The sequence below is a fragment of the Lissotriton vulgaris genome, unplaced genomic scaffold, assembly GCF_964263255.1.
Source record: "Lissotriton vulgaris unplaced genomic scaffold, aLisVul1.2 SCAFFOLD_1097, whole genome shotgun sequence".
Taxonomy (NCBI): Eukaryota; Metazoa; Chordata; class Amphibia; order Caudata; family Salamandridae; genus Lissotriton; species Lissotriton vulgaris.
In genome coordinates this window covers 249,256-271,909 of record NW_028250293.1, presented here as the reverse complement: position 1 = coordinate 271,909, position 22,654 = coordinate 249,256, and the positions used below count along the sequence as shown (strand labels likewise).

Genomic DNA, 22,654 nt, shown 5'->3' with positions numbered 1-22,654 from the left:
AGACAGAAGTGTGGATATTCACTACTTTAACACTACTGTATTACCTACCGCTTTATGTGCCACAGTTAGAGGGAGAAGGGCACTGAATGTTCAAGGAGAGAATCCTTCGGCAGAAGAAGGCTGGCTATGTGCCGGTGTAGCACAGAATAGGTGCGCCACAGTGGTAAGCACAGCAGGGGTAATCATCTCTTCGAAACATTAAGTATTTTGGGTGGAGCATGGAATCAGAGTATCAACCCCAACATGAAAGCAGCTGGGCTTACCTCTTCTCGGGCCTTATGCTCTGCATTCATCACTTGCTGCTGTAAGTCTTCTTCCAGTTCCGCCAACTGCATGGCTGTCACCTCCTCGCTCCTGCCAATGGGATTCCACAGAAATAGGAAGTTGGAGGAAACAAACAAAAACACGGACAAAGCACACAAGTTAATAAGTGTCAGCATCACCACATCCAAGTGCTATAGGGGTGGAGGGGGACCTATCAAACTGGACTCACATACTAGTCATACTGAACATGGGTTTTTTTTCCAGGTATGGTCTAGCGGGTCACAAAACTAGTGTTTTACTCATTTACACCAAGCATAGGGTACCCCGCTGTATCAAGGGGATGACATTTAGGGATCCTGCAGTGAAGCATGGCCCTTACTTCTTGCACTGCTTAGTGAAGGACAGTGGACTAGTCTAGCCACTAGAAAACAAGTAGAAATAATAGTGCAAGCACATAATGTGTTAAAATAAACGATTAAATTTAAGCAATAAACGTCTCTTATCCAATTATGTTTTCCCCGCCTGCCCATTAAAGACACTGAATGTGGAGGGTAGGAATAGAAACAAGCATTAGCAAAGCCAATTTTTAAAAAAAATGTTTTAGAGTTATATAGCTCAAACTCGACCCGAAGCTTTAAGAGACCTTTACATGAGCAACAGTTGCATTAAAAGATGGACATATTCATTTTGTTAGGCATGGGGAGATTAAGTGATTTGCCCAGAATCATAAGATGTTCAGTGTCCCTGCCGAAACTCGAACCAGATTCCCCTTCTTGCCTATGCAAAAGCTATTGGCTTTGCCAATGTGTTTTAGCCATCTTGTACACCTGGGTAGCTGCTGTTCAGCGTGGCTAAATGTTAGTGGCTTAGCGCAGACTGGCATGGTGTGGAGTGTGAGTGTAGAATGCAGTGGTGTAGAGTGTCGTGGAGTGGCATGGCGTGGCAGTGTCATAGAGTGTTGCAGAGTGGAGGGACATAGAGTGGAGGGGCATAGAGTGGAGGGGCATAGAGTGGAGGGGCATAGAGTGGAGGGGCATAGAGTGAAGGGGCATAGAGTGAAGGGGCATAGAGTGAAGGGGCATAGAGTGAAGGGGCATAGAGTGAAGGGGCATAGAGTGGGGGCATAGAGTGGGGGGCATAGAGCATGGTGTCAGTGTTGTAGAGTGGAAGAGGGTAGAGTAGAGAGGGTAGAGTAGAAGGGCATGGAGTGGAGTAGAATATTGTAGAGTAAAGTGGAGTGGTGTGGTTTAGGAACGCACGGCATAAAGTGGAGTGTTGTAGAGTCGAGTGGAATGTTGTAGAGTGGAGAGTCAAGAGTGTTGAAGAATGGATTACAGTGGAGTAGAGTGGCACAGAGTGCAGTGGCGAATAGTTTTGTGGAATGGAGTAAAGTGTCAGAGCGGAGTAGTGTACAGTAGCGTGGCGTAGAGAGGAGTGTTGTAGAGTAAAGTGTCAGAGAGAAGGGTCACGGAGTGAAGTGGAGTAGAGTGCTGTAGGGTGGAGGGGCATAGTGTAGAATGGTAAAGTAGAGTGGTGTGTCATAGAATGGAGTGCCGTAGAGTGGCATAGAGTGGAGTAAAGTGTTGTAGAGGGAGTGACGCAGAGTGGAGGGGCTTAAGAGTGGAGTCATGTAGAGTGGCATACCGAAGAGTGGAGTAAAGAGTCGTAAAGTGGAGTTAAGTGCGTAGAGTAGAATGGAGTGCCCTAGAGTGGAGTGGCAAAGTGTGGAGTGGAGTAGCAGAGAGTAAAATGGCATGGAGTGTTGTAGAGTGGCAGAATGTCACAGAGTGTCACAGAGTGCCATAGAGTGTCGTAGAGTGCAGTGTTAGAGTGGAGTGGCATAGAGTATTGTGGAGTGTTGGAGGATGGAGTGGCATAGAGTAGCACAGAGTGGGGTGGAGTAGAGTGTCATAGAGTGAAATTAATTAGAGTACCGTAGAATGGAGTGGCGTATAGTGGAGTGTCATAGATTGAAGTAAAGGGGAGTAGATATGAGTGGAGTAGAGTGCCATGGAGTAAAGTGGCATAGAGTGGAGTGACAGAGTGAAGTGGTATAGAGTAGAGTGGTGTAGAGTGTCTTGGAGTGTCTTAGAGTGGCATGTAATGGTGTAGAGTGGAGTGAGGTAGTGTAGAGGGGAGAAGAGTGTCTTAGAGTGTTGTAAGGGAGTAGAGGGTGTGGTAGTACTCTGCCATTACATACAACTCATTTTCAATTGAAATAACCATAACATTTGCACAGACATACAGTTTTACTGAATAAAATATATAGTGCACAAATGATATTTGTGTGGATATGGCATCACCGAGGGTATTGATTTGGTATTAGAATATTTGTTTCCACTACACTTAAGAATTACAAGAAATGTGCTTTGTTGGTGCTTTCCCAACTCCAATATATTCTGAACTGTTGGCATAGCGGATTTACATACATTTAAATTGTGTTGTATGCTAGAAAAAATTATTTTCTACAGGCTTACTCCAGCACACCCCCAGTACCCAGCATCGTAGTCACATAAATCCTCTCACTTTACTTTTCTTTCTCCGATTTTAAGCATCAAGCTCCCGCATAAGACAGACTCAAACATTTGAGAAGTCTTTTTGAATGCACAGCTAATGTGACAAGATAAGAATAAGATTTAAAGGCCTATTTACAGAGAGCAAGCACTTGTGAAAAAATACAGTAAACACACCATGCTCCGTGGGAGGGACAAACAAGCTGGATAGCCTAAAACAAAGCCACAAAATAGAAAGCAAGCAACTCATAGTTACAAAACACAAACGCAATGGTAAGCAATGAGTGGAATGCATTCCCAGGGATGCTTTCTGAATGTCTCCAAGAAGTCTTTCAAAACCAGACAGCTGTGCTGTCTTGCAGACCTGGACCTAAAAAGCAGGTCTAATAATAGCAGGGGACATTAAAGAGTTCATTGTGAATCAGCCACTCAGGTAGCAATGCTCTTTTGCACATTAAAACCATATCTGACATCATTCTCTGACCAAAGAGAGGTAGCATTCTAAACATGCTTATTTGCATATTGACGACATCACAGAAAAAATATTGATCTGAATCTTTAAGCATCAGTAAAGCATGCATACAGGAAGTTTCTATGGAGGACAGGTTGCCCCAACCTCTTGCGGCGCTTTGGTGAAGTCCCTTCCTCCAACCCCTGAAGGTGCCAGAGAGCCTAGAGGCACAGTCTTCTGGGGGCAGCGGCAGCCCTCTCCCCCGGATCGAGCTCAGCTCGGCTTTTTTAAGTGAGTAACGAGCAAACAGTAAAGTTTGCAATCTGTCTGAAAAGCATGCGAGTGGAGGGTTTTCAGTCCAGGGTGGATATTTCCTATTGATTTGGGGTGGGGTTCTCTTGGCTGAGATTCTGAAGCCCTCCATCGTAAACCCCTTACATGCTTGACACAGGCACTCCGTCTCATGTGGATCTGGGACACGTACAAGCAGAAATAAACACCCACTCGATCCCCCACTCGTCAAAAATAGATCTGCCCTATCGAGAACTATACTTGAATGGAAAAAAAAAAGCAGAGAACTGCACGCGAGAAGTCTCCTTTCTAATCGTCCAACAACGTTTGAAAATAATGGGCCCTCAAGGTGGTGTAAATCAAGAAATGTATAAGCCAGTCTGATATACTGCCTAATGTAACTGCAAATGGAAACAGAGTACGTATACATTGATGTATTCTGAATGGAAATTACAGTACATGGAAACGCCAAACCTGTGCACCTATACTTTAAATCATACAGGTGTGGTGCGGTACTGAAAACGGAATCACATCACTTACATTAAATGAATGCTGTACTCTAACTGGAATCCCCAAACCCACGCACCGACATTCCACCCCATGCATAACTTTTATGTTCGAATATAGAATGTAACCTGAAAAACCATTATCGGATTTACACCGCTGTGGAACCGCAAGTGTAACATTTGCCCTTTACAAAACAATTATAAATATATAAAATGTTTTAAGAGGTATTACCTGGCTGTATTTTTTGCAAAACAAACTGACAATTATATTCATTCAACTGGACTCAAAAGAACACTTTGCTTTATATTAACGATAATAAGCACACCTGCGAGAAGCAATCAGAGTAAAATTTGATACACTTGCCAACTCGCCTCTACTGCTTGCAGAACACCCAAACCCAACCTTACTTTAGGCGTCCTAATGCAGCGCACGCCTGGTTCACGATCCCTCCAGAACCTTGTTCCATGTTCTTACATTTAAATCCAAAGACGAAGCGGTACATGTAGGTGTAAATCAGAAAACAGCTACATGCGTCCAAGAGTCGCGTCTGAAGACCACAAGAAGAGCCCACAAGTCCACCGCAGCCTGACCAATGGAACTGTGCACAACTGGGCTCAATGGCTCCACCGATGACAGACAGTTGAGAAGTGTCCTCGCGGCGGGGAAAGTTCAATCAGTGGTTTGTTGTTTCTCCGGCAGCATCACCTATATTTAGGGCCACTCCTAACTCCATGTCAACCACGACAGGTTAGTCCAGTTCTAGCTCGCGTGCTCCTCTGAAGCACACGGCAAGGCAGGCTGAATGTATTTCCTGCTTCACTGACCAAGCGGAGATGGTTTATGACAGAAGCATGCATGGCTAAACCACACGTGCTTCAACAACGCTGGTGCAACTACGAATGCGTCTTAACCACGCATTCATTTACTACGCATGTCTTTATCATGCATGCCTTTACAACACATTCTGTAGTAAAGGCATGCTTGGTAAAGTTAGATGCATAGTAAAGTTCACACCCCAAACCCCCCTGCCCTGAGCCCTTAAAAGCGGCTGCCAGCACTGCAATCCCTCCGCCTCAGTCTTAAACACTACCCGACCCCCCAGCCCAGAGTCCTAAAAACCACCCCACAGGCCTGCTATGCACCCCGCCCCAGCCCAAGAAACTCTCCTGACCCCAGCGCCCCACACTGAGCCCTAAAATAGCCTACAGCCCAAAAAACGACCCTGACCCCAGCCCCCCACCCTGAGCCATAAAACTGTCCCAGCCCTGAAAACTGACCCTTCCCCACCCCTGAGCTGTAACACTACCCCGTGCTGAAAACTCACCGCCCCCGCCCCCAAGCCCTACTTTGCAAGCCGCGACCTCCTCCCAAGTCCGATCCTTCCTCTCTCCGGTCTTCCTTTCGGTCTCTGCAACTAGACCGCTGACTGCCTTACCCACGCATCTACCTGGTTAAGCAAGCAGTGTTCAGCTTGCGTGGAAATGGCATGTGTGGCTTTGCCTGCGTGGTTAGTGCTGTTTGCCAGCTGTGAGACGTATTCCAGAATGCAGAAGAGCTGTATATGGTCATTGTTAAACTAACCCCAGTACTTCCTGGAATACATTTTTAATATTCTGCTTGGATGCACTAGAAGCTCATGAATTATGGGCAAGCTCGCTGCCCATAGGGATGGTTGCTAAAGTTTTTACTAAACTACCAAAGATCCTCTCAGTGGAACACGATGCATCAGCAGTGAAAAATCTATTCCATGGCAGTTGGGCGTCAAAACTTTATGATCTTAAAATCTTATCACATTATCTGTCATCCTCTTTGAAGCCATTGGTGAAACAACAGCTAAAGAGACTACGTTTTAGCCTAATCCCTCTGACGGCATATAAGTATGGACAGAAGTATAAGGCAGATACACCCTCTCAGTGTAGTTTTTGCAGCAATGGGGAAGAAAATGTAATACACGTTTTGTGCATCTGTAGAATCCTACTCCCCTTTTGAAATTTTTGGTTGCGCCCCATCTGGAGAACTCTCAATGTGCGGGCATGCCAAGAAGCCCTTGAGGAGTGTATGAAGGGGGACTCAGCTCAGATGGCAGCCCAATTTGTAAAATTCATGATTAAGCTAAACTCAATTTTACCAGTAGATGTCCCCCATGAACCTCCGCAGTGTTAGCTATGAACTTCTTCCTTTTTCTTTTTTTAAAACATGAACTTTTTAATTGAGAGTGGAAAGTGCTTTTTAATGTCCTTTTTGTATGAATTGGAATGATTTTAATTAATTGTGCAAATAAACATATCTACCTTTCTATCCAGAATGCTAAGGGCTCACAGTAGCAGAGATGGTTGCATCCGCACCTTTACGTGAAGATAAATGGTGGTAAGTAGTGTACTTGGATTCTGATCATCATTGGAGCGGGGGGGGGGGTGGGTGCCTCAACATTTCAGACTATAAGACATGCTAGAGGACCACGCTCACTCGTTTTCAAATGTTTAGGTCCCTCGTGTACTGCTAAACGCAAAAACAAAGGAGTTCAGTGGAGCTATGACGTCCATCAAATAACTGTGTCAAGGGCATCATTGATGCTGTCATGCAGGGCAGCCCTTGTGGCACAGCAGGGGTGGTGGAGTCTAGAGTCGCAAAACCCACCCTGGACATCATGAGAGACAGGGCAAGATATGATCTTTGACTTAACAATCCAAGATTAAGCTGACTCAAGCCACCCCCTGGAAGATCCCCAGGGTTGGCTGAGCACCTTTAGTCAAGAGGTGAGGTGTGTCTTGACTTCACATTCAACTAGGCAAAAAGTCAAGATTCACCCACAAGTTTGTAGGCTCAGTTTGAAGTGAACTCAACAGAGATTCTGGAGGACTGTGGCGATAAGGTGTCACCATCATATTTGCGTTTAATCATATGTTAATCTGTAACCCGCATAAACACTGCGTGATTTACATGATTTACACATGACCAAGTCATTATCTTGCATATTATTTCGCATATCATTTTTTCACATGGCTTTATATTTAGTAAACGGAATAAATCACATTTCTGATTAACTTTACTTAACATATGCACAATTTAACATTGTAGAGAGTAGTCCTAGGTGCCTTACTTCATGTTTGAAATAAACGTTGCATTTTTGCTTGCTGTGCATAACACTTTATCTGTTTCAAGCACCAGAGTCACTGTTTGCTCATTTATAAATGTGATTCTTTGTTAGCTTATAATCTGAAGGTAGTAAAGTATCAATTATCTAGTTTGGACAGTGACTTCAGCACCTGCACAGGATAGGAAACGAAGGAGGTGAATGTTCCTATGTGCAATATCATACAGGTCGATCGGAGGGCATTGTATAAACTGTGAGAAGGAGGCCTACACCAAGAACAGAGAGATAATAGTTTTTGATTGGTTCTTACTCAGTGGAAATCTAAAAAAATTTGTGAATTAGAGCAAAGTTATGTTTTAACTGTGTAAAGCATTTTAGTACATAAGATCTCTTGCCCGGTCAACATATTCAGGTGGATGTCTTATCCCGTCTCCTGAGACCAATCCTCCTTATTTTCCTGTTCATAGAGTTACTCTTCAGAGCAAGGACATTCCTTCTCATTCTATCAGGAACCTTTATTTAGATATTCTTTTGATGCTATATTTACTGACTACTTCTGCTTCTGAATTTTCCCGACTTGGCCGCAACCGTAGCTTAGCAGCTGGGTGTTTTCTTTATGGATACAACAATTTGCTTTGATTTGCATATGTTGCCTTTAACAATGCAATACCAGCACTCACTAACTGAATTATATGGATTATATTCATGTAAATTGTGGTTAGGTGAATTTTGATTCACGTGTAATTGATTTCATTGTAGACTATCTCTTTACTAATTTGCAAATAAACCTTAATTGTTTGCAAATATACTCCTCTGTCGATACTGTAGGTCAAAATCTGCTTCACTGAAATTGCATTGTTATTGAAATTGTGATTTCAGCCTCAATTTGAGGTAAAGGTTAATACGAGGGAACATAGTGAAGACTCAAGTTTGCACTGTGCAAATACCATTCTTATCTATTCTGCTATGATATAAAAAAGACATTTTATAAAGTGCTCGATTGCCCGAGGGCGACTGCCCGCTATCGGAACACAGAAGGTTAAAGATTGTAAACCCGGCTAGGGAGCTATAGGTCTATAGATTCTTGCTAAAAACAGACAGAAACGGATCTTTAAGTGAAAAGATAGGGCATTCCACCATTTAGTTGTGCCTTAGATAAAACTTCCTCCCACAGCAAACTAGTTTAAAATTGGGCAACATGAGGTTGCCTACTGAAGAGGATCGAAGTGGCTCGAAGGAGTGTATCTAACGAATGTCTTTTTAAAGTAGTGGGGACCTTCGTCTTCTAAGGCTTTATAGCGATGCAAAGCGCCCTAAAGTCTATCCTCTTCTTTACTAGCAGCCAGTGGTGCTCCAATAATGCCATTGAGACAGTATTTTGTCCGAGTATCCGAGCAATAAGCGTGCCACCGAATTCGGCAGGATCTGTAACTTACAGGGAAGACATTTCTGTAGAATGATGTACAGAACATTGCAGTAATCTATTTTGGACAGGATAAGGATGGTTACTACTAATTTCCTTAGCTCCAGTGGAATACAAGGCAGAATCTTTCTCTGAATTTTTAGCATCAAAAAAGCAGATAGATGGTTATCAAATGTCACCCACACATTCTTCATCTTTTTTACTGGGGTCAGAACCGATCCAAGATTAACTGACCACCAATCAAGGGACCAGAAGGGGACCTTGTTTCACAGTAGTAGTATTTTCATTTAGTCAGAATTTAGTTTTAAGCAGTTGCACAGCATCCAGTTGTTACCTTGTGGCATGCATTTGCGGATATTGGCAGCGGATTCCTGTTGATTGCCAGCAACTGAGAGAACAATTTGGGTATCGTCAGCGTACGCTCACATAGACACTGACAAGACTCATTACTGAGCTGCTTCATTACGTGTACCTTATGTAAGATGATCAATTCCATTCGTACATTTCTGGAGAATGGAAAAAGAACACAAGATGAATATACCAAGCACTTCATTGCAAGGAGACTGAGTCACTCGGACCAGGAAAGACAGAAGTGTGCGCCTAAATAAGTGGTGCATGTTGTGGCGAACCAGCTAACCAGGCGGCTGAAGTCAGTCAGACTTTTCGCTGTAAACCAGTTGTACCTACAGGACATGCTGTGCAATGCTGTATCAGGGATTCAGAGTAGTGATAAAGACCAGAATTTAGCCCTTAGCAGCCCCTCAGCCAGACTTGGGCATATTTGCCACCATACACTCAGGTTTGTCTGCTCTTCTAAAACCACATGCCTGGTGGGTAAATGGCAATGAAATGCCCATATATATAGGCCAGGTAGAGTGTCAATTACAGTATCTCTACAGCTAAAACATTGGCTCATTTTTCAGATCAGAGCTCATGCAGCTAGATCCTGGCCCAGATCCCTCAGTTATTGCAGTGGAGATACCATATGCCAGAACAAAATAAATGGGCTGGAGAGAAAGGGGAAAAATAGATTTCCTCACAGAAGAACAGCTACAGCATAGGAGATTTAATGTGCAATCTATTGATCTCAATTTGGTGTCTATACATTCCTTCTTGATCAATCTCCATTGCATGCCTCACTTTATAGACTACACATAACAGTGACCAATGTTTTAAGTCCATGCCTGGTATGCAGTGTTTAATTTGTAAAATAAAAAAAAAGTGCCTGAGCCCCTCGTCAGCAGGCCACTGCACCTTGCATCACCCTTTGCCCCTGCCAGCGCTGCCAACATGCATGCTATTCCAGGCCCCTAAAGCTATAAGAATGGCTTGTCTGGCAGCTATTAGCCATTTTTAATTTACATTATATAAATTAACTACTGTACTGCTAATCTCTAAATTAGCCAGACAGCGCCGCTTTGTGTCTGCTGTCATAAGTACCGGTTTTGACAAATAAGTGCCCGTGCCGAACACTGAAACCACCAGCTCAAATTAAGCACTGCTTGTATGGGGACAGGGGGTAACTATGCAGTAACTGGAACCAGTACCCAGTGTTCCATAGCTCCAAAGATGCAAATCTTGTGGTACTGAAAACACTTCAGTACTGAGAGCCACTGACAAACACTACCTAATGCTACCAAGTGAATCTATGCCTTAGAGAGCACCATGCACCGGGCTCCAGTCCTGGTCTTTCCTTTCACACATCGTTGTATTCAGTTGTTAATTGGCCCAATGACGCAGTTGAAAAGAACCAGCACTACAACTCCCTCAATGTAGTGTGTTAAAGGACAGTGTATTGTGTTGTTAACGAAAAGAACAGTGCCAGGCCAGGAAAAGGGTGTCCCTGATGACATGCAACGCTTTGAGGTACAAGGAGTCTTCGAAGCACAGCGTCGTAACGGTGAACCAGCAGAGATCGCTTGAACTCAAAGCGAAACATCACTTTCTCCCTCTCGGGCCTGCCCAGGTTGTATGCGAGCTGTGCATGGTCACAAGAGCAGAGATGCAGACCGTCAGGCTGGGCTGAACGGGGTTTGCTGACACCCCCAGGTGTGCTATGGAGGCTTCCCCCGCCGGGCTAACATGCGAACAAAGACCCCTGGATATCCAGCTGAAAGAACTCAGCTTAGAGGCCCAGGTCTTTACACATGTTTACTACATACTCTCAACTGAGTCGCCTTCAGGTCTTTATAACTGATAACACGAATGAGAGCTCTGGAGTGGAGGCTGAAGGAGATGCGACTTTCACACTGTGCCGGTTAGTGGATCAAAAAGGTGTTCATAATACATGGTCATCCAATCCTTGGCCGCTCTTCTGAGCGCACAGAAAAAAGGCTATGTATTCCAGTTGCATTTGTGATTCAATGCAAATGTGTGTGGAGGAGGTAGAGATTTGTTAATTTATGGCCAATGCAAAAGTGAAAGAAAATGCAATGCTTAGAGGCGAGTGGGTGCACTGTGTGTTTGAGTGGGTGAAGTGAAGGAGACACAAGGAAGAGCTTTAAGGAGGATATTGTAGAGGAAAGAGGTGAGTTGTTAAATATGCAGTTCGGGGAGGTGTAGAGAGAGAAAACTGGCTTATTTGTATTAATTGGTTTCAGGGAGTGCAGCGCGGGCTCTCGGAGGAAGGGTGATGCTCAGTCCCGGCCCGCACAGGAGCTCCCGACAATTCACTTTAGAACATGTTAATTCAGGAATAGCAGGCATTTTGGGACAGCAGAATGTATAAGGAAACTTCACCACAAGAAGAACAAAACGCACTGAACCAGTTTGTTTCTTCCAGTCTCTTCGGCGGGGTGTATTACGCCTCAGAACGCACCCCCTCACTGTCTCCACCAAACCTGGCCCTAGCAGCGCCCCCTTACCTGGGTCCTTTTGATTCTGGGTGTCCTTGGGGTTCGCTATGGAGTGAGTTGCATCAAAAAGCTCAGTGGGCGTGGCCTGTGGAAATTGAATAGTGTTTAAATCAATCACATTACTGGGGGAGGGGCAAAACAGCAATATTAAATGTGTGGGACTCGGGAGGCTAAATGGGCTATATAAAACGGAGGGGGTGAGAGGGCGCTGAAGCACCCATATTCACGTTTTGACAGCAGCGGATTTTCTGCTCTCCCTGTGTTTGCGACATAATGCAAATGCGCACCAGCAATTACTGCATGTTACCACCCCATCATTGCTACGCTTTGCCGTTCTGACCCTTGCCAGTGTAGTTGCAGCCTTCTAGCTATAGAGAAGAGACCTTGTATTATTGCGTGACATTTCGTCATGCTTTTTGCATGACACGACGTGCCTTGTGGAGACTCCATCCTCTATAATATAGAGGATGGAGTCTATATTCATACTTGTGAAGTATAAGGCGAAACTACAATCCTACAGAGTTTTTCACCCGGACAAACACAGATTGATTCTATATGTGCTTGAGTGGGAAGCTCTGCTGGATTAAAAAAAATAATAATACACCTTTTTGATGGAGTTGCAGATGACCGGGTCGTTCGACATCTCAATGGATCTGAACTAAAGTTTGAAGAGTTCTCACATCGTAATTTAAATTCGGGTTTTACTTCATTTTACTCGGACACAGCTTAGACGTTTCCCAGGTCCCATGTGAGTAACTCATCCCGTTCATGTTTTTCATTTGCATTATGAAACGCGCAGGCAGGGTTGTAGCACTACAAATTCAGGACTAAACTAAAGCAAAAACCTGGACTGGCTTAACTAATCACACATGTGAGATGTCGGATTTATGTAACTGCAGTCCTGCTACTAGAACAGATTCATCGAAACTAACAGTATCGAAGTGGAAAGAAAAAACAGGCCTGGATGAACTACTGGAGCCCAACACAGAATAATTTGTAATCTCTGGAACTGAAGTTGCTGCATTATGTCAATGCTGCACTTACCTCCCCCTCCACCTGCAGGAGCAAGGTCACGCCCTGAAAGCAATAAACTACCTTTTAAGGCCTGGGTTTAATCGAACACATCGGTGCATTCTGGGAGCTGCAGTCTTCAGTTGAACTACCACACAATAGTAGTGGTTTGTAAAAGGAAAGCCATTGACTGGAAAAGTGTTCTGTCTCTGTAGCAATCATGGACAACACCATCTTAGGTGCCAGCACGTTATCCAGCTCCTGTGTTTTTCTTTGCAAGGCTACACTGGTGGTGTCCATTTTCCCCAAATGAATGCAGAAACACGAGGTCGAGAATGCAAAGGAAGACATTATTTGAGCTTCTGACGCCTCAATAACTCTTGTATATATTTTAGTATATGCCAATATGTGAATGTACTTTGTGGGCTCTGGAGATCAGCCCTAGGACTGGTCTGCTTCCGCTTAGGGACTTTTTTCTATTCAAACTGCCTCTATTTAACTGTCTTGATAGAAAACGACAAGTAGAGGTCCGTAAAATACCAGAATTGCTTTCTGCTGAGGGACTTTCTTTTCTTTCATTTTCTGGCAACTACCTCTATTTAACTTTGATAGAAAACGACTAGCAGAGGTCAGTAAAATACCAGAATCACTTTAGTATTCTCTAGATTCCAGTCCATAGAAATGGTATTCCACAAGCACACTGGACAGTAATATTTTTGTCAAATCTTGTATTTTCAGTGATACAACCATTGAAGGCCCTGATTTTCTATTAAAAACAGAGCTTTGGACTATACCATTTCCCGCTAAAAGGTAATATTTCTCCCCATGTGTTCCCATACCCGCATGTCACGCAGTTTGGTGCTTACTTTCTCTTTATGATAAAGAACAGTAGATGTTTCAGCACCCAGGCTAATTTGCTGCATAGCTAAATACATATAAAGTTCCAAAGGCGAGACCGATTGCATCGCAAATGCTTGTTCTTTACTTGCTGTGATGCAGTTTTATCTTGATGCAGGAAAACTATGCACTGCAAGTTAACTGGGGGCTGATAACGCGCCAAGCAGCAATGCATGCAAAAATGGGGTTTCCACACATATTTAAGTACTTGCTTTATTCTAAAACATGTGCCATACGGATGATCAATCGCTTGCATGTCAATAAAATGTTTTGTTTGCATGCAATGTCAAAAATACATTTGTTTTGTGGTTTAACCCCTCCCACGCTGCTGATGGAACCGCTCCGTCATGCCCCTCGGGTGGGCTGTGCTGGTGACAGAACGGTTCCGTCACGGCACGCTCGCCTCGCCTGCGCGGCGCTGATTTCACGCCTGCGCGGCGCGTTCTATTGAGCGGGTGGGCCGTGACGGAACTGTTCCGTCACAAGCACAGATCACCCGAGGGGGCGTGACTGAGCGGTTCCGTCACCAGCGTCAGAGCGCCGCACGGCCCCCCGCCTCTTAGCACTGCGGCGGAATAGCCGCCGCAGCGAAAGGGTTAAAAACATATCTAACATGAGTAAACTAAATGTGCTGTTTGAATTTTCACAATTTTGGACCTCGTTTATATTTCCCATACTGCTGATATATATCTGTATATACTTGTAAAGTTAAATTTGCAAACTAAGAAGAGACGTGAGAGACAAACAATTTTCACACTGTAGCCTTCACTTTTCATAATGTCTTCAGCCCTGGCAAGGTTACCACTAGGTTCTTGTTAGAAAGTGGATTATTAGTAGTGATAGATATGCATTTACCACTGACAATAATACCACTGACACGATATAGGGCTCAGAACAGGTCTTAAAAAATGATTCCCATGCTCTACCCTCGGTAGCTTGGCAGCGAGCAAGCAGGCTTAACCTCAAACAGTAGCGGCTCCTGGTGGGAGTGCTGCCAGGCGGTGACGTAGGGAGGGGCTGGGTTGGGGTTAGCAAAGTCCGGAATATGGCCTAACGGAGGTAAGTATACAAATAAATAACTAAAATAAATTTCATTGCACTCGCTGCATCGCATTTGAAAATGCAGCGCATGCAACAACATTCGTTTTACCCATTTATTTGTATACTTACCTCCGTTAGGCCATAATCCGGAATTTACTACCCCCCACCCTGCCCCTCTCCCGCCCTACATCACCGCCCGGCAGCACTCCTTCCAGGAGCCGCTACTGACCTCAAAGACAGGTAAGTAAAGCATTTAAAAACACCAATTGAGTAAATAATTAAGACACAACACACAATAAAAATCCAACACCAATTTATAAAAATAGGAAATATTTGTATCTTTTAAATGATCCAAAACGAAGCGAAAAATTCTCTCTAGGAAACTAGAGATATGCATTTTTAAAGATTAGTCACTTTCTAGTGCTTAGGCGCCAACAGTCCCACTTTTGGTCATTTTGTTGCCTCTGACAGGGACTCATTCACATTTAGTAATTGTTCTGCAGGATCTCTCACCAGACTTGTGCAGCCCCCTCCAGCAGGCTTGATCCTGTTAGAACGCCTTCCAAAAGTTCTTCTTGTGGGTCCAATGTGGCCCACACACAATCCAAGGGTCTGGAATATCCAAGAGGGTCCTTGAAAGTGTGAGACTTCAATTCCGACAATCCACTTGGAAAAAACCCTTACAAATCCACTGGTCGTACTCCAGGCTGGGGATTCTTTGTGGTGATGGTCCAGGTGAGCTCTGTTAACCTGTAGCTTGCAAGGAGTCCACTCTTTCGTTCTTTTGAAGCAGGTTTCATCCACAAGGCTGTAGTTTCAGATGGTGCAAAAGGTGTAATCTTCAGAGTGCAGGCCTGCTGAATGCACATCAAACTCTTCAGCGTGAGCCCTTCTGATTCTCTTAGGTTTCATAAGCAGATCTGCGAGGCACCGCTCCTCTCAGATACTTATTCAGTGTATTCTGGGTCAAGCTGGAGGGCACTCCTGTCTAATGGGGTACAGGGCAACACCCCAGAGTATTACCACTTCCTCCAAAGTGTGGCAAAATGTTAACCCAGAAACCAATATTCTCAAAATTCAATATGTCAGAATTTTCAGCATAGGGAGAAGAGCTGGCTAAACACACCCCTAGGATGGCTAATCTCCATAGTCTCTCCCTCCTGCATCTGCTCATTCCTTTGTTAAGCCTAGCATCTGCCTTGGGTAAAGCTGTAAATTAAACTGATGTCTTTATTTTTCTCCCCCATCCCTTGAAGAGCAGGACTGACTAAACCTCACCCGGGCTCTGGCATTCCTATGCCCAGAAACCTCTACTCCCAGAGAGGCTTCCTAACCCCAGGGGTCATGTATCACCTTTTCAAAGCAGCCAGGCTCCCCCACTTATCTCTGACCAATCAGGACAGAGCAATACAGGGTTGAATTTTGGCTAACAGACAAAAAAGTCTTATAACTTCTTGTCTGTACATTTTGGAATATATTCAACAATACCATATTGTTGGATTCATCATTAAAATTCTACTGAGACATTTAATCCTAGTTTTATGGCATTTTTTCCCCAGTTATTAACTAATAACCTTTCCAAAGTTAGCCTATGGGCTGGGGATCTGTAATGGAAAAATGAACTGGGCAATTTTTCCAATACCAGGGCCTATAAAACAGGTTTTATAAGGACCTTGCTTATAACCAGAGGGCCCCCACCACTGGAACACCTAAGAAAGACTTTAGGGGGGCTGAATATATAAAAACATTACAGATCTTCATTTCACAGTGCTCCTAGCACAAAAGTTGATGTTGGGAAGCACTTTACAATAATGCAGAGTGCAATGTGCACTTTCACTAACCACAGGGCCTATAAAAGTATTTTTTTAAGGATTCTCCTTATAAGTACCTGACTCCCCTGCCCCCCCCACATCTGGAACACCCCGGGGAGACCCTGGGGTGCCTACCATGCCTAAACATCATACATTTTTCATTTTGAGGTGCCCTAAACACAAAAGTCGAGTTTGGGCACAATTTGCATTTTAAAAGCAGTTCTGCAACACAGGGCTGATATTAAACCGAACTCAGGCTCCAGCAGTGCACGCATACTAGTGCAGAAAAGGCTGCTGGCCCTTAAACTCCCCTGCCCGGGATTTAAAGGTAGTTTCAAACCACTTGCCCTATATGTACTAGTAGAGTCTTAAAGGGGAGGTCATGCCAATCACAGGGGTACCCTAACCCATAGTCTACCCTAGTGTATGTAGGTGTTTTCACTGTATTATACTTGTGCCTTCAGCATAGCACTAGCCCTGGGACTGATTAGGCAGAGCCCAGGGTCAGTTACCACCAGTACCAGTCAGAAAAAAGTTAGGTGGTGCCCAGGGCACAGGGTGACTTTGAAAAAGTTCTATTTATAAAATTGCCTCACTTTGGGGGAAAAAAAGGAAACCAGGCACAGATATCCATTTAAAAGGATTGGCAGCAGATTGAACATGGCTGGCACTTGACTCTGTTCATTTGAACAGAAAGCAAAGGTTTCAAGAAAAAGATGATCATTTCAGAGGGCTGTGCAGGACTGATTTTTATATAAACACCTCGAAGGTTATCTAGGGTGCCGAGGCACCTCCCGTGCTCCTAGTTCCAGTGACACTGTATGTGAGTGCAGCAAATATTTTAGGAAGGCTCGGGTGGTCTTCTTGAACAATGCTCTGCATTACTCTTTCCCAATAAGGTGGGGCTCTGTATGCTGTGCATTGGTAGATCACGTCGACCTCATGGAAATCAAGCACCACACATTTTCTTTGCAGTTGCTTTGTGAATGTGCGGGAGGGATTTAGTCAGTGGGAATGATCCCTCTGTATTATAGGCGAGAATTCCTTCAAGACGAACACAAGACACTCCCACTGGCAATGCCCAGACTGTATCCTTTTGAAAAATGCATGGTGCTGCCAGGTTTCTGAGGACATCGCATCGCTAGAGAAAACAAGAATTGGAAAAGCCAATGGGTTTCGCCTATATGTGAGCTACTGGCTTTGCAAATATCTTTTAGCCATGTTGTATGTACAGCAACTAGGCTGCTGTTTAGCATAGTTAGTGGAATGTGGTGGCGTAGAGTGGAATGTGGTGGTGTAGAGTGGAATGGAGTGGTGTTGAGTAATACAGTTGCGGGTGTAAGTAAAGTGCCATTAGAGACAGTAAATAGGGTAAAAGCAAATTAAATAAGAAGCAGTATGTTTGTGTCACAAATAAGAAAGCACATCGCACATTCAGGAATAACACCCAAACGCTTTTTTTTTTTTTTTTTTTTAAAGTACACTGCATAAAGACGATGAAGAACAAAGACAAGGATACCATATGTGCTTGCCCCATGCTGCGGGAGGAGCTAACATAAGAAAGGAATTGAAGCCTATGGAAGCTAAGCAATTGAAAGATTGCAAATGAGAGTGAAAACAAGTAATGATATGCTGTGAATGGGGTTGTAAGCCCACTAAATTGCAAATAATACATCTCACAGCACAAAGCATGCACTGTGTAGGAGAGCCCTGTAAAGACTGATATCCCCTTCAAGTTCTATCAATTTGTTAATGTGATAGTAATGCTTGAAGTGAAAAAATTAGTCACAACGTTTGTCTCATGACCAGGGGTGTAACACAGGCCCCTGCAGCCCCCGCGGTGCGGGGGGTCCTCATCCTCCAGGGGACCCCGTCAGCACCGCACTTCTGCTGGGAAGCTCTAGATTGAGTCCGGAGGGGGCCCCTTCACTTACCCTGCAGGGGGACCCCCTGAAGGTTCGTTACGCCACAGCTCATGACTTCTGCGCAACTACAAACCCATACGTGTGGTATGCTGGGTTTGGTGGCTCAGTGGAATAACGCATACACTGCAGGGGTCTGTCTTCAGCATCACGGTCAGCGGTACAATTCCCAGCAGTTTTTCTGGGTGAGCATGTGCTATTAGATACCAGTTGTGCTCTGTATGTCTCTTTCATCCAGATATGGCTGAGAGACTGCAAGTCTAGTACGTGTTTATCAATACCTTTTGTCAGACCCAAGAAATGACATGGCTGAATTGTCTCACCCAAGTGAGCTACATATACAAGGACATCATGGTCACTCATATTTTTGGAATATGGAGGAAAGTAGCTTACTTTGATCACATGGTTGTCCTCGCTTAAAATACTAGAGGCCAGAGTATATTTTCCAACACATGCCTGTATTGGCTGAGCCCATATGAGTGTGTCCAAATTCGAAAATAACATGTACTTGGTAGCCGGCAAATGGCTGTGTCCTACACAAAATATCAACATCATAGAGAACTCGGATTGGTACAAAGCTGCCACATGCACGGGTGAAACCAGTGGCAATGCCAGCATTTCATCCAAAACTCGTTTGCAGCTGAACCAGAAGATACAATTGGTGTAATAGATAGAGTGGTACGAGGCCTCAAGAGGCAAGACAGGCCCACAACCCTACATTTGTGACTTTCTTTTACTACCCAATCGTAGGATGTAGGGGGCCATTTTGGTAGCCTGCATGAGGGCCTGAGCTACCCTTGTTGAACCACCTGCACCAATTCTTCAATTATGGTAAATACATAATATATGGCAAATGGGAAAATAAAGGAGGTTCTGAGGAGTCTTTGCAAAGACAAATATCCACTAGTCACACACCACCTATTTCACATTAGGCTTCTTTAGGTCGAGATTGAGCAGCGTATGCGCTGCTCTGCGAGGCATGCTGTATTCAGGCATGGGCTTAAAGCTCTGCCCACTCTCCGTCCATATTTTTCATTGGCTTGTGTCATTGTCCACTGTAAACTGTGACTTTACATTGGTCAGCAGGCTTAGTAGTCTCTCCTTAGTACCGCCTAGTCTCATTTTGTAACCTCCCATGAGGTTCCACCCTTTCGCGTGTGTTGTTACTCGTAGGCTTTAATTACAGCCTCCAAGCACTATTTTCTCAAATAGCTTTGTCCTTTGACAGGCACCAAACGCATTTGCAATGCAATAGGTCATGCATTTGTGATAGTTTAAGTTATTTACATTGTAAATGACAATGCGCTTTATTTATCGGGTTTTAAAAACAACACATAAAAAAGGCATTGCCATTTACAATGCCAATAGTTCAAACTCTCGTAAATGTGAGACCTATTGCATTGCGAATGCTTGTTTTAGGTTTGGCCCAGAGACAGATTTAACTGTCAGACACCATAGTGTTTTACGTAAAATTATTACATCATAATAGATATACATGTATGTAGAAAAAAAGACTCTGGGCTGGCCTTTTCTTGCCATTCGTTACTTGCAGTGTCAATCAAATGCTGGCCCAGCCGACTTATCCCATGAATTTATAGTGGCAGTGGGTGTGTTCTTATGGTGTCTATTTGCATATCCTTTTTCAATGTAAGACTTTCTATAGTTGTGGGGGACAATTTTATTTTGACGTTCAATACAGTATATGATGATTTTGACATTCTGCCTTCTTCTGTTAAAGTGTATATTTACATGCTTTACAGAGATGTCAAGAACTGTTAGTGGAGTTAAATGGTGTGCTTTTTGTTTGTGAATGTATGCTTAACATTGTGCTTTGCAAATCATGTATTTACACACCTTACTGCAATGTCGACAAGTGCTAATCTTATTATTTGTATGTTTTTCTTTTTGCTTATCGACCTCACATTGAGTGGAGAGTTTTCATTTACTTGTGTTTGTGGGTTTGTTGTATGTGTTTAAATATTAACGTGCTAATATTTAATGTTTGTACGCTTTGTATTTGTTACTGCCAGTAGGATTACATTGCCTGTTTTCAAAGTGTTTATTTATATGCTTTCCTGCTATGTCATGAATTATTATTGCGCAACAATTAATACATTTACTGGCAGTGTGTTCACCGCACACACTGACATATTAGGTTCATGTCGCCAAATGGTTTTCAGAACGTTAAAAGTGGGAGGCGTGGCTTGAGGGGTAGGTTAGATACCTCTAAGATGATGATGTTGCCGGTAATTAATTTTTATCTTTCTATGTTGCCGGTTAGACACCCCTTAAAATTCTTCAAAAATCTTGACAGTATTATGAGTAAATTCCTTTGGAACAATCGGAAAGCTTGTATCTCTCTTTCTCTTCTCTCTGCCCCTAAAGATAGAGGTGGAGTTAATTTTCCAAATTTTCGCCAATACCATTCCGCTTTTTTACTTCGTCAAGTTATGCCCTTTTTCTCATCCATCGAGAATCCTCCCCTGTCAGTTTGGTTTAAATTAGAGGAATCCATCATTTACCCTTTCCCCTTCTCCTCGTTAACTAATTTTGTTCATTCCCTCCGCTCCTTTAAATCCCATACTATTTTACATCTTATATCTATTCTTCACCCGATACGAAGTAAATCCCATTCTCCCTTTCAGTTGTTTTTAGACTCTTCTATCTGGCACAACAAATCTATTAAGCTTTCCAATTGTAACATTTTCTGAAAAGAATGGATTACGAAAGGCGTGTTACAGGTCATACACTTGTTGCTTAATGAGCAGTTTCTTTCTCTTCAGGAATTTCAGTCTAAATACAATGTATCGGTCGCTTCTTCTTCAAAATTTGAGTCTCTGAAACAGATTGTAACCCAGCAGCTTTCTCTTCTTTCGGATTCTTCATCTTCCGCTTCTGATTCTTCTACTCATGCGTTATCCTTTTCCCCTGCTGTTAGGGCTTCTCACATTTATAAATTCATATTCTTCCCTCTATCTCCTCGTCCTAAAATTAAGATCAAACTTTTATGGGAAAAATATTTACAACATACTTTTCCTACTCATGCTTGGGACTCTTATCTGGGCTCGGATACATCACACTTCCTTCAACGCCAGTACTACTCAAACAATTTATTATTTAGACCAGACTTTTTTTTAACCTCGTTAGCTATATTCAAATCCAGTCCCGCCCTATCTTCCAGCTGCTGGTCAGGCCAAAATACCCCTGGTACTTACTTGCACGCTTTTTTCCTTTGCCCTAACATCTCCACTTTTTGGACAAAAGTTTGCAGTTCTATTGCCTCAATCTGTTCTCTGACTTTTCGATTTGTTATAATTTTAGTTTTTTTTGGGTAGTTCCTCCACACGTTGGGTAGGTGGCCGTAAAATTGGTACTTTCATAGATTTAGCAATTGCAATTGCTTTTCAGGTTATACCCTCGAATTGGAAGGATGCCTCCAAAGTTTCCTTTGCAGCTTGATGAAACTTGCTCTGTCAGCATCACAGGCTAGATAGAGCTTTTGTAACCACATCTCAGCAGCTTATTCGCAAAGAGACTTTTAGGTTTCCCCTCACAGATTATGTTTCCTCTTCTGCTTTACGTGCCAATGCTAGCAATTTTGTTTTTCAACCACCTTGATGTGCTCTGTTTTTCAACCACCTTGATTTGCTCTGTTTACTCAGTCAGTCAGTCAGTCAAAGCACGCTTTATTCGATTTTAGAAAACCATAAAAAGGACATACCATACAAATGCATTAAAATCACAATTCATTTTTGTACAGAAACAGAGCAAGCCAATATTTGACTGGACTGCATCTTGACTTGCACATAGGATTACAATCAGTTAAAAAGATACCTTATTTACAATAAAATGTTCAGTGGTATACGTTTGCTCCTTGCTCAAAAGGCTTCTGCTAGGAAACTGGCAACACTAAAAGTAATGTGAATATTGCCCAAAATCTGGAGGTAAATTAGTGCAGGCCTTACTTGAATAAAGCCCGCCTCCCTCAACACAGGTAACAGATGTTTTTTCCTAGCAGCAGTATAAAACCCACAAAACATCAGAAAGTGCATGGTATCTTGCTTTGAAAAATTGTCGCACTCACAAGGGAGGGCATCTTCTGAGTTGTCCCATGATGGATAACAACCTAGGGAGAATTGAATCAGATTGAACCTGAATCTTGCTAATAACAGTCTATGGAGAGGTCTTGTAACAAATGCCAGGTATGGTTCCAGTGTAGGAGTGGTGATTAACATAGAGTGTGCTCTTACAGATGGTTTCATTATTTCCTTCTCCTCTCTATTAAGACGGACTCTCTCTATAAAATGGACCTTGATCCACTTTACGTCTTCTCTCCTGATGTTAGAAGGAGATAAATAAAGTTCCAGTCTACCTAGAGCTGAAAATGTGTTTTTTAGGTACTTCAGCCAAGGTATTTTCATAGCATGGTCCAAAGAAATGACGTCCTCCAGAATGAGATGGTTCAGCGTTCATTCCAGCGCTAGGTTCAACTTATCTGTAATGTAAGGCAAACCCACTTCCTCGTGGATAGAAAAGGTAGGAGTTGATTTTGGGACTGAGAGCAGTTGTCTAAT

General features: G+C 43.3%; 1 protein-coding gene across 1 annotated transcript in view; it reads right to left on the bottom strand.

Annotated features, from left to right (window-relative positions):
• LOC147663306 (ras and EF-hand domain-containing protein-like) overlaps positions 1 to 22,654 on the bottom strand; it is a 244,011-nt gene that overhangs the window by 113,184 nt on the left and 108,173 nt on the right. The window contains exon 3 of the mRNA XM_086950540.1: positions 264 to 354. Coding sequence (XP_086806666.1) covers positions 264 to 354 — 91 coding nt within the window. The remainder of the gene's footprint in view (positions 1 to 263; positions 355 to 22,654) is intronic.